This window comes from Monodelphis domestica, chromosome 1 (assembly GCF_027887165.1).
Source record: "Monodelphis domestica isolate mMonDom1 chromosome 1, mMonDom1.pri, whole genome shotgun sequence".
NCBI classification, from domain to species: domain Eukaryota; kingdom Metazoa; phylum Chordata; class Mammalia; order Didelphimorphia; family Didelphidae; genus Monodelphis; species Monodelphis domestica.
The window spans coordinates 630,814,619-630,832,274 of NC_077227.1; the positions used below are offsets into that span (position 1 = coordinate 630,814,619).

General features: G+C 36.8%; 1 protein-coding gene across 2 annotated transcripts; it reads right to left on the reverse strand.

The window, feature by feature from the left end:
- Positions 1-454: 454 nt before the first annotated feature.
- On the reverse strand, positions 455-16,033 carry CRLS1 (cardiolipin synthase 1). Of its 2 annotated transcripts, none has more exons than XM_001382095.4 (7): positions 14,727-16,033; positions 12,140-12,277; positions 10,568-10,697; positions 5,727-5,812; positions 4,888-4,956; positions 2,539-2,630; positions 455-1,466 (listed from the first exon to the last, which is right to left on the reverse strand). In XM_001382095.4, the coding sequence occupies exons 1-7, from the start codon at positions 15,219-15,221 to the stop codon at positions 1,379-1,381; spliced, it is 1,098 nt and encodes a 365-aa protein (XP_001382132.3). In that variant the 5' UTR covers positions 15,222-16,033; the 3' UTR covers positions 455-1,378. The 2 variants fall into 2 exon arrangements, with proteins under 2 accessions (XP_001382132.3, XP_007476774.1); XM_007476712.2 differs by lacking the exon at positions 14,727-16,033 and adding an exon at positions 13,745-13,882.
- Between the last annotated feature and the right edge of the window lie 1,623 nt (positions 16,034-17,656).

The window sequence follows — 17,656 nt, forward strand, 5'->3', positions numbered from 1 at the left end:
CAAGAGTCCAACTAGTTCATGTTCCTCTTCTTTGGAGGTCTGGATTTGGTTTTTTGCTGGTCACCACTTAACCCAGCAATACCGAGACTGAAACAATGCCTTGGTGTATCACTTTCTATAATAAGTGCCTTACAAATACTATTTTATTTTTAGTGCTATTATAACTATTTTATGCATGAAAGAAAATGATTTGAGTGTCTGAGGCCAGATTTTTTAAATTCATGTCTTCATGCTTCCAGGTTCCAGTATTCTATGCCTTATACCACCTTATGCCTCTTGAAATGAAAGCAGTAACTAAGATAAATTTTGCCTAACTCCACTTTTCCAGTCCATTTTTAGGAAGATTTCAATTTTGGTTCACCAGTGATCCATCAGAACTTTAGTGGTGTTTGAAATAGTTTACTGGTTAGTTGGCAATTTAGCATCAAGTTAGTAGACTTTTGAGGAAACAGTATTTTCTACTATTTTATTCCTTTATTATCTTCATGAAAACAAGATTTTCTTAAGTTAAAAAAAAAAACCTTGGAAAAATAAACATCTTTATATTGTTATTCATATATCACAGGAATACAAGTTCTAATATTATGAAAACTTGTCTATTTTATGAACATAGTGCAAAGTCAAAAAGTAATCATTGATCCTTAGGTAGCAAAGAGTAATAGATAAATCTTCCCATATGTTAAGCCATAACTATTATGTGACTCATTATCCTGACGTAAATAACAAACTATGAGGCATCAGAGATTTTGGAAGACTTAACTGAACATAAACCTTGGTATTCTAGTATATGTTTTGACTTTATTTTCAAAACACATTTTAAGCCTTTCTCTTTATAACTTAACTTTGTCATACATATTACCAGTCTAAACTAATAAAAAAAATTTCTATATCAACTGTGATAGGCCAGAGATTTAAAAAACAAAACTATTTACCTAAGTTGTACATAAGATCACATTTGATCTAATTGCCTTCCCTTTCACTGACCTAGTAATATATAATGCTTTCTTAACAATGAAAATTCTATTTAATATAGAAGGGAACCTGGATATAGAATACATTTTCAGCAAATAATTCTTCAAAAAAATTCAAAATTAACTAACAATAATTGGTGAATTGCAAATTACTTTAAGAAATTTAAGATAAAAAATTCCATATTATATTTTTATTTAAAAATACATTGGAAAATTCCACATATGTACAGTACATGATTTAAGCTTAATTTCAATGCACTTGACTTCAATTGGGATGACACTGACATGGTTTATGTTTTGATAAGTCTTTTCCAAATTAACAAAAAAAAGGGAAGACTCCTGTAGATTACCAGCTGGTTCTGATGTAGATGTCTTAGTGCTTCCCAGCTAATAATGATGGATGACATTCATTTGCCTTTTATCACCTGGACTGTTTTCCGGCCATAATGATAATAACTGTAGGCTGATGCAGTTGTGGTGAAAGCTGTTAAACACCTTTTGTGGTAAGGGAAATAGGAAAGAAAAAAATACAAGTTACATCAATTTTAAAAAAATATAGTTGCATTATTCTAAGCTTCTGTTTTTGTATGAGACATGAGATAATAAAATGTTACATTTGTCATCAGTTCCAGAAAGTTTGCTAACTAAAGTTTAGTAGGCAAATTTTTTAAAAGACAATGAAATCAAGTGCTCTTTTAAGAATTTAAAAACATCTGTGCTAAATTCATCGAACACTATTAATCAAATATTCAAAAGAGGGAATGGGGGGCTTTAAGAATTCAATGGCAGTCATTAATAACTTATTGTTTAATCATTATCAGCCATGTCTGACTCTTCATAACCTCTCTTTTTGGGATTTTCTTGACAAAGATACTGCAGTGGTTTGCCATTTCCTTCTCCAGGTCATTTTATAGATGAGGTAACTGAAGCAAACAAGTTAAATGACTTGTCCAGGAGCTAGTCAGTGTCTGAATCCATAGTTGAACTCAAACCTTCCCAACTCCAGGCCTGACACTATCTACTGCGCCACCTAGCTGTCCCAATAACAATTTCCAATTTGAATGAATGATGCAGAGTAAAGCAGAACCAAAAATATTTTCATAACAATGCAAATGAAGAAGACAACAGAAATGAAATTGAAGGTGAATAAAATATATAGTGTTGGTTTCAAATGATCAAGGTTCGAGCACACAAATCATTCCTTTCTCTTAACATATAGCAGGAAACAAAATAAAAAAGGAAAGAATAATGTCCAATCATTTTACAGGAAGTTTTGCTTAAGTTTTATTTTTCAAGGAAAGTAGTATGAGAGCTTGTTTTCTGGGAAGTGACTGATCTGTTGAAATAAGCTGTATTCATTAAAAAAATTTCACACGATTGCAGAGTCTACATAAATAGCACAATCTGTTATAACATTTAAGGACTTGGAAAATTGGTGCATTTTTAATGCTCTAGATTATCAATACTGTTGATGCTGCTGAAAGAAAAAGCTGCACCACAGATGAAATAAAATTTAAAATTACACAGAAAGTTATGTTAAAATTCTTTCAAAGTGATAAAACCTTACCAAAGTGTCTGAAGATAAATGCTCTCAGTATAATTGAAAACTGGAGCCGCCAAAGAAGCTGCCACTAATATTAACTGAACTGCTGTGTTCACCTACAGAAAAACAAATGTTTAGGAAAAAAATAAGTCAAGGTCAACTAGATCTATTCTCAACTATGTAGCACAGGGACAAGTAGAGAATTAAACTAGCTGTTTTAAATGCCAAATATTAGATGCAGAACTGAAATATTCCTGATATGGAAATTTCAATATTAAAATGATAGCACATACACACAACTTTTCTTTTAAAGTAACTCTAGTTTAATTTTATAGAGGATTTACAAATGAATGCCTATCTGTAAGTTACTTCTATATAGATGTAAGGAGAATGGCATTAGTTTCATAATACCAACATTTTCATTTGCATATTGCTTAAATAATTTTTCAGAGTGATCTTACATGATATGCTAATTTATTTGCACAACCCTAGCCACAAGTTTTATTAAGCTACCTAATACACACCATGTATTAGGTTAGGTCCTACAGATAAAAAAACAAAAGTGAAAAGTGTCTTCTAAAGTGAACTGACCAAACATTTTTATCTCCACTGTTTAAACAGGAGTAATGTAAACATGAAATAATTTATTTAAAATCACACATCAAGTTAGCTGCAGAATCAAAACTAGAATTTAGGATTTCTGAATTCAGTGATCTTTTCAATACACCACTTATCCCCTGCCCAAAAGTGTTAATCATTCATTTCAATGCATACTCTCATTGAGTATCCTACTTTCTAGGATTACAAACATGTCCTTAATATGTGGGTTTGGAAAAGGGAACAAAGAATATAATAACTATTCCATATACTTTGGTTATACAATGATTTCTATGAATGGAGTATAGAGAAAAGACAATGGTGAAGAGAAAAAACAGGGAAGTGGTATAGACAAGAGAAAAAGACAAATAAAAGACCTGCCATCTTATTGTTTGTGTTATGTTGCTACTCTTCCAACAGGGTGACAATTAAAAAGAAGGACCATTTTAAAAAGATGTTTCAGGCCCAGAGATGGGAGGTCCTGGGTTCAAATCTGGCCTCAGACACTTCCCAGCTGTGTGACCCTGGGCAAGTCACTTGACCCCCATTGCCTAGCCCTTACCACTCTTCTGCCTTGGAATCCAATACACAGTATTGATTACAAGACAGAAGGTAAGGGTTAAATTAAAAGAGGTTTTTACTAGTAAGAGCAAACATATATTAAACACTCACATTGAACAAGGCACTATACTAAGTGATGGGAATAAGGATGAGTGAGTGAGGAAGAAGAAATCAAGTTTGGAAAATCCATGGTCCCTGTGCTCAGGAAGTTTACAGGTTGTGGTGGTCATGAAAGAGGCATATAATAAATACTATGAGCTTTTTAATTATTATTATTAATATCATTACCTGGAGGCCTACCTACATCCTTAGCCCTCTTTGTACCTGCCATTTAGTATTATTCCCTTCCAATAGGTACTGAATATAAAGCACTTAGAAACAAAAAAAAATTAAATTAAAATCCCATTAGATTAGATTACCTAAATTGGTTATAACATGGTATTTATGAAAATAAAGATATTGCTTCCATTTCCATGCAGATCAATTAGTTGTTCCCAAGCCAACTAAAGATGGGGAGACCGTGTATCGATAGATCAAAGCAAATTGTTACTTGTATTTGAATACGTGCATACCTTTACGGAAATATCTTCATGTGCAAAAAACATATTGCTACTAAAAGTAGAAGATCCTGTGTAATAACATGATTTTCATACCTTAGCGTTCAGCAGAGCAGATTGAGCTATATATAATTGTAGTATTTTGATAGTGTCCTAGAAAATAATGCTTTTTTTTCTATTCCCTTGCATATAATAGCAAAAAATAAAAATAGATACGTGATGCTTACATTGCAGGAAGGGAACAGAAATGATTATTTGTCCAAGCAGCAATTATCCTCCAACTTTTCACCTTCCCCAATTCAAACATTTCAATCAACTTACTTTCTAATCACCCAATAAAACTAACCACAAGACTGATAAAGATTTAGGAACCAGAGAAAGAAAGGGTGAGCTGGAAGTATGTAGGAGACACCACTTTCTTCTACTGTCACAGGCATTTATCATTTGCTAGCTAATTCATTAAAAGAGAAACAAAGTTTTTTCTGTAGTTCTGGAAGATCCAAGGACCTACACTTAAGATAGCAAAAAAAATGACAAGTTTTTATTTCTTCAATTAAAAAAAGTGTATTTTTTATCAGTGGGAATGAACAATATAATAATAAAGGAGACAAAAAAGTTGTAAAATAAAAAACTGAAAGGTTATTTAAATCATCCTTACCTTACTGATGAATGTTGGCTTTAACCTAGCAGTGGCATAGCAAGGATTGAAATATCTAGCAAGTGTTCGCTGTGAAAGTGGTAGTAAAAGTTTTAAATTTTAGTAAACAATAAATACAGTGAATGAGATGTCATTTTTAAAATTCTATAACAAAAATATTTCAAAAATTGTACATTTTAAATACCAGCACTTTATTATCAGATTTTATATATAATCTATAAAACAAAATATGAGTAGTTAATATCTGTAAGAGAAATCATTATACACCAAGGTCTTGCTTTAAGCAATCAATAAGTTTAATTTCATTAAATAAATCAAACTGAATGCATAATAAAACATTGTATAACACTGTACTTTATTTCTGATCATCACTACTTTTAATTTGGAGAATTAAAAATAGTTAAAGTCAATGATTTAATTAATGAGAATCCAGCTGGTGATTTAGAAAACAGGAAAATGCTTTAGAACAGTCCTACTCAGAAATTAACACCATGCTGGCTCTTGCCCTTAAAAGATAATTTTCAATAAGTTTTTTGGTATTCAATTAAACAGATGATTCAATTAATTGAAAAGAAAATTGAACTTATAAAATTAGTTCCTGTGTCTTTTAAATTTAGTGATATTTTCATGTTTTCATGAAGCAAGGTGATTCATATGCTTTAAAAAAATACAACTACTAGAATTGGGTGGTTAAGAGATTAAAAATAGTCACTCAAAGATATTTCAATAAATAGACCTCAGTGTATGTCAGACTAATACTGCAAGATCTTTATAGAATTTTTTCTTTTTATAAGTCTTATAATAATTTGACTTTTAAAAAAAGTACACTTTTTACTTACTGGTGATGGGAGAGTTCTGTATCTGACGTAAAAAACGGCAGCAATTAACACTATATCTCTTGAAATAATCATGTAAGTAAGTGAAACTGAAAAGTGAAAATGCAATCATTTTAACATATGCATTAATAAGTGCATCTATGTATAACACTCCCATTACTCAATATTGCCAGGGAAAATGTTCTATAAGTTAATTTTCAAATTAACTGCAGTTTACTCTTGAATGCATAGATATTTAAATTCTAATCATTGTGCATGGAATGGAGTATTTCTCCATCTTTAAAAAAAAATTAGTATTTTATTTTTTTCCAATTACATGTAAAAACAAATTTTAACCATTAAAAAAAACTGAGTTCCAATTTTTTTCTTTCCTTCCTCTCCCCCCTTGAGATGGCAAACAATCTGATGAGTTTTACACATGCAGTCATGCAAAACATATTTCCATATCAGTCATGTCAAGAGAGGAAATAACAGATCAAAAACAAAGGAAAAAAACCTACAGCGGGAAAAAAAAAGTATGCTTTGATCTGTATTCAGACTCCCTCAGTTCTTTCTCTAGAAGTGGACAGCATTTTTCATCCTTTGAAATTGTCTTGGATCTTTGCATCACTGAGAACAGCTATTATTTACAGTTGATCATTATGTATTACTGTTACTATGTAAAATGCTTTCCTGATTCTGTTCATTTCACTTTGTATCAGTTTATATAAGCCTAGTTTCTAGATTTTTCTGAATGCATCCTGTTAATCATTTCTCATAGCACAATAGTATTCCATAAATATCATGTACCACAACTTATTCAGACAATCCCCAACTGATGGCATCCCCTCAATTTCTAATTATTTCCCACCACAAAATGTCGTTATATTTTTTTACATTTAGTCCTTTCCCCTTTTATTGGTCTTTTTAGGATACAGACCTAGTAGTAGTATTGTTGGATCAAAAGATATGAAGAGTTTTATAGTCCTTTGCACACAGTTCCAAATTGTTCTCCAGAATAGTTGGTTATCCACCAATAGTATATAAATGTCCCAGTTTTCCCAAATCCTATCCATCATGTCATTTTCCTTTCCAATCATTTTAGTCAATCTAATAGGTGTGAGGTGGTACTCTTAAATTTGCATTTCTTCATCAAGAGTGATTTGAAGCATTTCTTCATCTGAAAATGGCCTGTTCAAATCTTTTGACGATCTATTGTTGGGGAATGACTGTATTCTTTTAAATTTGACTCAGTCCTATATTTAAGAAATGAGGCCTTTTAGAGAAACTTGATATAAAAATTCTCCCACTCCCCTCCAGGTTCTTGCTTTCCTTCTAATTTTGGCTACAATTGGTTTTAAAATCTGTGCAAAACCTTTTTAATTTAATGTAAACAAAATTATCCATTTTACATTCCATAATGCTCTCTCTTTTTTGGTCATAAACTTTTCCCTTATCCATAGATCTGATAAGTAAACTTTTCCATACTTCCCTAATTTGCTTATGGTATCATCCTATGTCTAAACCATGTACCCATTTCTCATAGAAACCATAAACCTTTTCTTGATGACCTTCAATGTGAACCCCAATTATTATACTCTGTTGTAATATTATGATGCCCTCTGTAGCAGTCCAAGCATGTATGAACCTTGGTTATATTTTGCAGGTACTCAAAAACCACTCTTATGAGCTATGTACTCATTTTTACCAAGCTAAGTTCTATGCCCTTGGTTCAGTACTTAACCTAGTCTAATTTCGACCCAATTCTGAGGCTACACTCCAGAAGAATCAATTAACATATGTTATCAAACAAGCTTTGATGCCCAAGGCCATATGAACACAGGATTTGGGCATTAGCTATATTTACAGTAGTAAGATATGGCAGTTTGCATCACGTGATAATTACCTAATTTGTCAGACCACCTTTGTCCCTTCCCCCCTTCATTTTTGTAACCTCAGTTAAAATGAGTATGTCCGAATAAGAGGAAGCTCTTTACCAAAGCTCTTCTCTCCATTAAGCTCTTGACCACTGAAGCTCTTCACCAGAGCTCAGTTCTACCCAGAGCCCACTCACTGTAAGGACTACTCTTTTGCTTCAATTATACAGTCTTCCTTCTTTAGTGTTCCTCTATCTTATCATCACCAGAGGAGCCAGAATGCTGGAGGCTTAGGTTGTTGAATCCTTTAGCTGAGTCTTTCTTCCTTTATGGTTTCCCTTCTCCTTTTCCCTCATCACCCATTCTCCCTCAATCTTCAGCCTCCCTTCTGAGTATTCACCCACAAATATATTAATTTGTGGCTGCTGGCAGTCACACCCTCAAAGGCTAGTGATTTGTGCAGTTAAAAGGACCCAGAGGCTATAATTAACGTTTTTAAAAATATGTCCTTGTTCCCCATCACTTTTCAGGTCTTCCACAGTTCTTACTGCTCACAGTTATCCTTAACTGATTTCCTGGGTTAGGAAAACTGATAACTGAGCCTCCAAGAACCTTGAGGAAGGCTCTATCTAAAGAAGCTGAATGCTAGACAGGGTTTCTCTGAATACCAACCTTACTTAAATTTAATGAAGTATTCTACAGATAATAGCCCCTAGGGTAGGTTGATCAAACTATTATTGCCCTTTTAAAGTGTGAGGAAAGGGAAGCTCTGAGGAGTTTGGTAGCTCGTCCTGCTTTCTATCTCCAAAACTTAGCACAGTGGCATAGAAATGCTTATTGATTCTAAGTTAAGAGATGTTTTGGCTGTTCAGAAGCCTTTGCCTATCTGTCTGTTTACTTCAAGGTTCCCCATTTTATTGCTGGTAGTTAAAGCCCCCCCCTCCCCTCACTGCCTGGATCCTCCCACCACACCTGACCTCACCTCTCCCCCTTCTTACCCTTTTTATGTGCTGTCCTTCTCCATTACCTCTTAGTTCCTCGAGGGCAGTAATTTGTCTTCTTGGCTTATATCCACCACCTAATACAGGGTATCTAGCAAGCAGGAAGTACCTACCATTTCACTCTCTCTAAATGTCCAACAGTATTCCTATATTTATGAAATCATCTCCCTTTATGAATCTTAGAACACTTTGATCTCCAGCTGAAAAAGTAATCTCTCTTCAAATTTTCTTAGAGAACTTTTCTGTCTCTTCTTCTTTGCTTTATTATACTTTATCTTGGCTCAAACTTATTTGCATTATGCTATATCTCCTAATTAGACTGAAAGTTCTTCAAGTAGCTAATAGATAACATGGTCCTTTAGGGTTTGCAAAATGCTTTAAATTACCTTATTTAATCTTCACAATGATCCTGGGAGGAAGGAGCTATCTTAATCCCAATTTTACAGAAGAAGAAACTGAGTCAGAGAAAATAAGTAATTTCCCTAGGGTCCCACAGCTACTCAGTTTTTGAGATAGGATTTGAGCTCAAATATTCTTGTTTAATAATCCAATTCTATCCACTGAAATATCTAGGATTTTGACTTTTTATGTTGTTAGTGTCTTGAAAACAATAAATTCAATAGAATTTTGTATAATACAGATGTAGAATATAGCAGTAATATTCAAAATTCTAATGCTCTCATTTTTCTGACTTTAGTCTTTTATTAGAAAAAATATATTATTTTTATTTTCAAAAAGTGTAATTTAATAAAATACAAATGCAGATGTTATTCAAAATAATTTGTTAAAGGATAGCTCTACTGCAGATATTAATAACATGGAAGTAAGTTTTGAACAGAGATACATGTATAACCCAGTGGAACTACTTGTCAGATTGGGGAAGGGAAGAGGAGGAATCATGAATAAACATAGAAAAATATTCTAAATTAAAAAAAATTTGTCATATTTCTTAGAGAATGGTCTATCTTATTTGCAAAAAAAAGATTTATCTGGGATAAATATTTAAGTTTTGAGCATTCAACCTCCTAGAGAAATAAACATTGACCGAAGGAAGAAATTTTAAGGAATAACAAATATGGTTCTACAATCAAACTATATTATTTTTTGTTGGTAAAACAAATTAAGATAAGTTTTGTACCAAATTCCTTATTAGGATTTATCCAAAATTATTATTTTTATTTTATTTTTCTTAACCTTTACCTTCCATCTTAGAATCAATATTGTCTAATGGTTCTAAGGCAGAAGAGCAGTAAGTTCTAGATGATTGGGGTTAAGTGACTTACCCAGGGTCATAGCTAGGAAGTGTTCTAGGTAAAATTTGAATCTAGAACCTCCCATCTTTAGGCCTGGCTCTCTATCCACTGAGCCTCTAGCTGCACCTGTGAATGTTAGTTTTACTCCACCCTGCTTAGTCTTTAGAATTCTAGCAACCAGGAATGTATACACCCCTACATAAGGATTGGGTGTGGGGGAAGAAGGCCTGTGACTGGCATGTGCTAGCAAGTGACAAATCATAAACAACTGACTAATCCCCTGGGTTGTCCTAAACCAAGCTTAAGCCACCATTAGTAAATGTGAGACACAAGAAGTGATGTAAAGGACCTTTGGCAGACTTGGTCATGGAGTTTGAGCCTGGAGGAGCTCAGCATGAGAACTTAAGATTGCTTTCCTTTTAGATGGTCACATGGTGAGTGATAAGGCTGACTTGGCTGAGGCCTCTGAACTCCTACCTGGCTCAACCCAGACCAGAAAAATTCAATTCCCTTTTCCCTCTCTCTCATTCTTGATTTCTTCCTTCTCTTGTAAATAAACCACCATAAAATTCCATTCTGACTTGAGTATTTCATTGGGATTTAGAATTTTAAATCCCTGGCAACCAACTAAAATATATTTATTCAGTCTCAACCCTAAATTTACCCCTTACACACCTGACAATGTAATTTTGTAAGAAATTCGCCAAAATAATGAATCTTGTTTTTGTACTTACCTGGAATAAGATTTGCATATGTCAAGCTAATATACAGGACACTGATGAGTATTTTATCAGCAAGTGGATCAAGAGCACTTCCCAATGCTGATTTCTGGTTGGCCCAGTTTCTAGCAATAAATCCATCCAACTGAAAATAGAAAAGAGAAGAAGAAAACACTGGAGAAATTTCAGAGCTAAAAGATCCAGCATACATACCAGAAAAAACACTACCATCAAGCTCTCAATTTTATAGATCACTTTAAAATAAAGCAGTGTTCCTGAAGTTCTTAATAGAAATCAATATATAAATGTTATTTACAAAACATACAAAATCAATGGAAGTGTCATCAAAATTTGATATTAGGCAAAGTAAATTTGGAGCATAAACCTGATTGGTAGTATAAATTTACATTAAGAAAAAGAGTATCTTAATTAATATGTTTTGAAGAATACAGGAAAAGATTACTATGAGGTTTTAAACCTTTAGAATCTTTATTCTAGGAGTCTTAATTTTTTGCAATTTTGTTGAACATATAAATTGTTGAACTGTTAGCAATCACCATCGATTAATGAAAAGCTATACTTTATAGATATATATTAGTAATGGTATAGCCACTAAGAAATAAATCCACTAAACTACAAAGTTATAACAAGACTACTCAAGTATATTTATAAGTAAGAAAAGGTTTAGTTTAATCAATAATTATTTAGTGGCAAGAATGTTATATAAGGTAAAGTAAGTAGAAAGATTAAAATTAATTCAAGCTAGGAAAATTTCTTCATAAAAAACAACCCCCCAACCCAAACTCTTATCAATTTAACCAATTATCAGAGCTTCATAGTCTCATAGAAAGAATATTGGGAGGAGTGTCAGAAGACCTGAGTTCTAGTTCAAGCTATGTTACTAACTGGTTTTGTAATCTTAAGCAATTTACTTAACTTCTCTGTGCCTCAATTTCCTAATCTGTAAAATATAACATTTTGTAAGGATAAAATGGCTAATTAGACATGAAAATGCCAAAAAAATCCAAAAAGCTATACAAATGTAAAGTACTATATTACTAAAATAATAGTTAAAAGTATAGGAATATATGAGAATTGTTACCACCTGAGAACAGAAGCATCTAAGTCATCATCAATAGAACCATCATCAAATATTGTCTACTTTTCTGATGATTACTCTATGGCCGTGATGGTGAACCTATGGAATGTATGCCAAATATGGCCAAGACCTCTCAGTGAGCACATGCACCATCACCTGCCAAAGTTAATTACTAGAAAGGCAGAGGGCCTTGGGCAGAGCTGTTCCCTCCCCCCTCCCCAACACCTCTCCTCAGCAGCCCAATTGAAGCGCTTCCTCCATCCCTTAAGCAGCACCCCAGGGCCATTCCTCTCCCTCCCTTTCTCCCGCCCTGTCTGGGGTAAGGGGTAGGGTGGGGTGGCACTCAGTCTCTGGGGGGGATGGGGCATGGCACAGGATGTCTAAAAGATTCTAAAAGGTTCACCATAGCACTACTCCATTGCAACATTCACTGGCCCTTTTAATAAATAACTATGGTGGGTCAATCTTATACTCATATTACAACTTACCAAATCAGTTAGTCCAGCTAAAGCAAAAACTCCTAGTGCAACATTAAAATCTTCTTCAATAATCAAATAACCCAAAACTGGGGCCAAGGCAATTCTTGTCATTGACAATAAATTTGGGATTGTCCATGGGTTTTCATACTGGAACAGAAAACCAAGAAAGTTAAGGGTCACACAGACTATGTGCTCCAAAATATATTTGCTACTGCTAAGGATTGAGTGTTAAATGTTAACATAAAATATAAACAAGATAGCATCTGGATGATTCTGAAAGAAGCCTCCAAAGTAGAGGTGGGCCAGTTAGAGAGGGGCAGAGAAAGAAAAAGATGAATTATTAAAACACAAAATAGAAAAGTTTTCTCCTTTCAGAGAAGGTTTCAGAAGGAAGTTTGACATTAGCTGAAAGATGAATCTCAAAAGGTAGAGATTCAAACACTGGGTGTCCCTATTATTTCACCATGAGTTCCCTGAGCAGATCTTTATGCAATATATTGGTATTTTGGCTTCATTTTGAAACTGATTTGAATGTAACAGTGACAAAATAGCTCATTTGTGGTTTCCTTTCAAGAAGTTCCAAGGTTTTTTAGCAAAAAATTTTCCTAATTATAATATTTCATTTTTAAAAAGTTTTAGCTATAAATGGAGAAGAAATATTATCTCCTTCAATAATGTAATTTTCCTGAAAACCTGGCTCTGAATTGGTATTCCTAACTCCCTAAATGGGTTTTTCTTCTCATCTACCCAGGGACCCATTATTGCATTATTATTTGGTGTCTCATAAAAACTTCAAAATACATGTGCAAAATCAAATCTCAACTAAAGAACCTATGAAAAAGGCTATTTCGGAAGTACTACATTTTTCTAATAAAATCTGGCAACACAATAAAAAGTACACTACAATGAAAGTCACAATTTATAAGACTGTATTCAATATTATTATCACTACTGCTGTATTCAGTAATCCAAACAGAATACAAATCTCCAGACAGACTTATTTAGGCCACATTATGGTTCTCTCCTTATTCTGCTCTCCCTCAGCTACCTACCTTACAATACTAGCATAATACACGTTGCAGGGTAGACACTCAATAAATAACTGGAATGGATTTTGTTGAATGGCTCTCTTTACATAATTTACTGAATCCTACTAGGAGTGTGTTCAAATTCAAGTTAAAAAGTCACACGCTTTTCCACTGCCACAGTCCAAAGAGGAAAGACATACATTTCTAGCCATAGCCTGGCATTGAGCAAATTAATCATATCCAAAGAAGAAAAATGTGATAAATCACTTAATGGCTGAGGGTAAGGAAATAAAAAGAAAACAGCAAAAGAATGAACACATTAAGAATTACTTTTGGGGGAAGCAATATGAGATAAAATAAGGATAAACAGTCTTTACATCCAGGTAAATTAATTTGATAATTATGATTGAAGAAGCTAGACTGGATCCCAAATTAACGTTGAGAGGGGTTAGCTTGTTTCTGCCATATAATTTAGGTCAGTTAGAATACATTATCAAATTAATTCACAATCATTAAGCTAAATTTGTAAAACTCTCAAAAAGTTAAAGAAGCTAATCTCAGATTACCCAACCAGATGACACTCAACCTGTGTCATGCTCGAGAAACTATTGAAGTTTATGAAGGAACTTCTGCTAGGATATGGCAACCTCAAACCATACAGCACTCAAATGCCAACATGCTTTAGCTATTAAGGCAGCTTATACTTCTGCCTTGATGTGGTTACCTCAACTCATGCTGCACAACTGATGGAACAGCCTAATAGAGGGTCATTGAAGACATAACAATTGAAGATGTAATAATTGTTGTGAGACTTGCTATCATGACGACAAAAGTTCTCCTACACTTAAAACCTGGTTGACTGACTTTATGTTTGGTCAATGTTTAATAGATACTAGGTAGCAGGAGGAAAAAAAAGTTGGAAAATATTCCTAACTCGACAAGGGAGTCATTTTTACTTTGAAAATCAAGGATTTGACAAAAAAAATAAGGATATAAACACTTTAATTAGAACTAAAAGCAATAAGTTTTTTGAGAATATAGCTGATAACCAGTCACGCTTAAAATTAAATCAGGTCAGCTTTGTCTTCCCCCTTAAAAACTTAGTTTATTTTATTGAATCCTAAACAAAAAGATTCACGTAAAAATATTTTTCATCTAATGACAAAGATTAAAACCACTTCCCATATTTGCTCTAGCAGTTCCAAAAAAGCGCAGGACTCCACAATAACCGCAGAGTGGAAGCGCTGACTGTTGGCTTATCCTATCATTGACACTAAATGACCAGACTTAGTGGATATCCAGCACGCTTGTCACCTGCGACATTTAAGTCTGTGGAAGAAACGAGTACATTTCTTGTCAGCGCAGCAGGAGTTCGGCGACTGAAACGGATTTGCATAGGGACAGTGGGGAGCACTTCACAATCTTCGCGCTCTCTCTTCCCACTGACCGACCTAGCCAGGGGGCAGTTTAAATGTAGTTCAGGTGTCAGTGTGGGGTAGATGAGACCCTAGCCCACTAGTTGAGAGAGGGGTGTAGATGGCGCGCGGGCGCCTCTCCCAGTTACCTACCAGATTGGAGGGACGCACGTCCCACTCTGAGTTCAAGCCTTCTTTCGCACCTGCAGCTCCTGGCGTTTGTTCCGGGACCCCCTTCCCTCCTCCTCCGGAGCTGTGTCCCCTTCGGCCGGACCCTACCAATCGCAGGCAGGCAGCGGCTCCAGTCCGGGGACGAGGGCTGCCAGGAGCGGGCGGGAACAGCCCCCAGTGGGTGGGCAGGACGCCCCATCCACCGCAGGAGGCGGCAGCGATGGGGCCCGGGCTCAGGGAGGGCCGGGGCCGCCTTCCCGCACCCGCTAGGAATTCTTCTAGCCCTCCCGCCCTCGACCACCGCCGGCCAGCCGCCGCAGACTCTTCAGAGGGTTCTAGCCCGAGCTTTATCCCCACCCCCATTACGGTTTCCCGCTCCAGGGACAGGGGGCTGCAGGCCCGGGGGGAGAGCGACAGGCTGCGGCCAGCACCCTGGAGCACCCCCCGGGACCCCCGGCTCAGCCAAGCTGGTAGCATGGCCCGGATGGGGAGAAAGCGTGGAAGACGCTTCAGCAGTCTGAGAAGTAGGAGCAGGAATAAACGCAGGAGAGCCGCTTCTCCATGAAGTCGATTAGTGGATCTCGCTCAAGATCTCCTAGCCCCAAGGCAAGGCCGCGACCCTGAGAGCAGACCCTTCCATGTCCGTCTTCCAACTACCAGCTGCCTCCGCCCCCATCCAGGTGGCCTAGAGGGTGGCCAGGGGCGGGCACTTTCACGACACTTTTACGACATCCCGGTGCCTTCCTAGCCACTTACCCCTACCGGGTCCGTTAGCTGGGGTCGCCGGAGCTGTTACAGAGCCACCAACCGCCTCTGCGCGCGGATTCCAAAGCGGAGGGAGGGGGCGGGGCGAGGAGCGGCCCCGAGGCCACTGACGCTGGTAGCTGGAGCGCGGGTATAGAAGTGCTCAGGAGACGAGAAAGAGGGAACGGAGGTTTTGGTAGGGGGCGCATACTAGGAAGCGGGGCGGGGGTCGAGACACAATATGGGCCCCCGGGTTTGAGAACGAAGGGAGGCAACGGAGATTACTCCTCCCCACCCCCACCTCCCCCGAGCAGCCTCGGCCACCCTCTCTTCGGAACCGAATGTCCGGCATGGGCACCACGGGAGCAGCGCCGAGGGCCGAGCACACCCCCTTATTTCGCTGCCATCCGAGGGAGTGTCTAGGGCCCCCCGGGACCAGAAAGGAGCTAAAGTTCCGAGTCCCCTTCTGCGCCCCGTCTCTGGCCCGTTTTGTCCACTTCCTGCCGGCTTCCCACCGGCTCTTACCTGTCGAGGACAGGTGGAGGTCACCAGTACCCCGTGATGGGCTGGATCTGACTACACCCTCCACCTCTTCCCAAGATCTTGGGCCAGAGAAGCCTGGGGCGCGTGTCTAGGGTTTGGAACATGTAGTTTAGAGCCAGGTCTGTGAGGTGGGGCTCAGGAAAGGGAAGGATGAAAAGGTGGGCTTTTTTCTAATGGGGTAAAGAGGTACGGTGGTGTGCTTGGTACTTAGGTTGCCACTTAGTAAACGCTTATTAAATGTTTGTTGATTTAGGATTCCAGTGGATTACACTGGCAACAGAAACTTGGACTGGAAGGCACTGTAGGCAGCACTGGATTAATAATGAGGAGGGATTTGTCTTGTTTATGCCAGAATTACAGATAAATGGAGAGCATAATGAAACAGTTAACAGTGAAGTAGGCAATGAATATGGTTGGCTCTAGTTCTGAATTGTTTTGCTGCTCATGTTACCTTGAGCGGTCAATTAAGAGATATGGTCTGCTTCAAATTGAATTAACTATCTGAAAGTTTATCCTATGGTGCATTAGTTTCTTAGATGAAAAATTATTCAACCTTAAATTCTTCAATTGAAAATGGATCAATATAAGGTTGAGAAAGTAACAGTCATTTGGCATATAGCCGTTGTTAACTTGGAGAAAACACAGAACTATTAAAGTAGTCAGAAAAAAACAAGTCTTTAATCAGGAAGGGGATAGTTTTCAACATTCAGCCCCTACACAGAGTCAAGCACCTAAAGCCACACAGAGCAGAAGGCCCTGGCACTTTGGCAACAGTATCTCTGAGAGGATAACCCTGCTAGATCATCCTCCCACAAACCATAGAACTTGGAGAATTTATATACCTCCTGGGGACTGGGAAGTATCATTGATTGACTTTATAATGGTTACAGGGAAATGAGAAGTCCCAGACAGGATTATCAGGAAGAAGCAGATGCTTTAAAATGGATACAAATGAAAGGGTCCAGCCAAAAGCTGGGCTTCTGCAGAGAGGACTTTGATACAATGGGAGAAAATACCAGGACAAAAGGGTATTAGATTTAGGTCTACTAATTCCACCCAGTACCATAAGGTCTATTATTCAATCTGAAATGGCTAAATCTGAAACCTCCCTTGGAGAGAATTCTCCTGGGACAAGGGCAAACTTGGCATCTCCAGATTTCAAGTTGACACCTTATTCTAATTAAGGCTGCTGCTTTCTCTCATATAACAATAGATAATACCTAAAACAAAAGTCAAAAGAGTCAAATATTCAAGAACATTGAAGTGTGTAATTCAGAATTTAGAGGCATTCACTTAGACGTCACATACCTTCACTGAGCTTGGCACATCAGAATAACATTTTCTGCACATCATTATTCTCTGCTTAAGCATATCACTTGACTCTACTTCCTTAATCCACAATCTTCTGTACTGTATTTTACTACAACAATTTTCTCTAGAAGTCATGAATTGTCCTCTAATTGCCAAATCCATCTGCCCCTTGTCAGTGCACCCCTTTAGATCTTTCATTGCAAACCACCCCTTTAACACTTTTTTTATCCTTTCACTTTTGTGAGTTTTGTTTTTCTGTCTACTGGTTACTTTTCCTACTTGCCACCTTAATATAGGTATGCACCAAAGCTTTG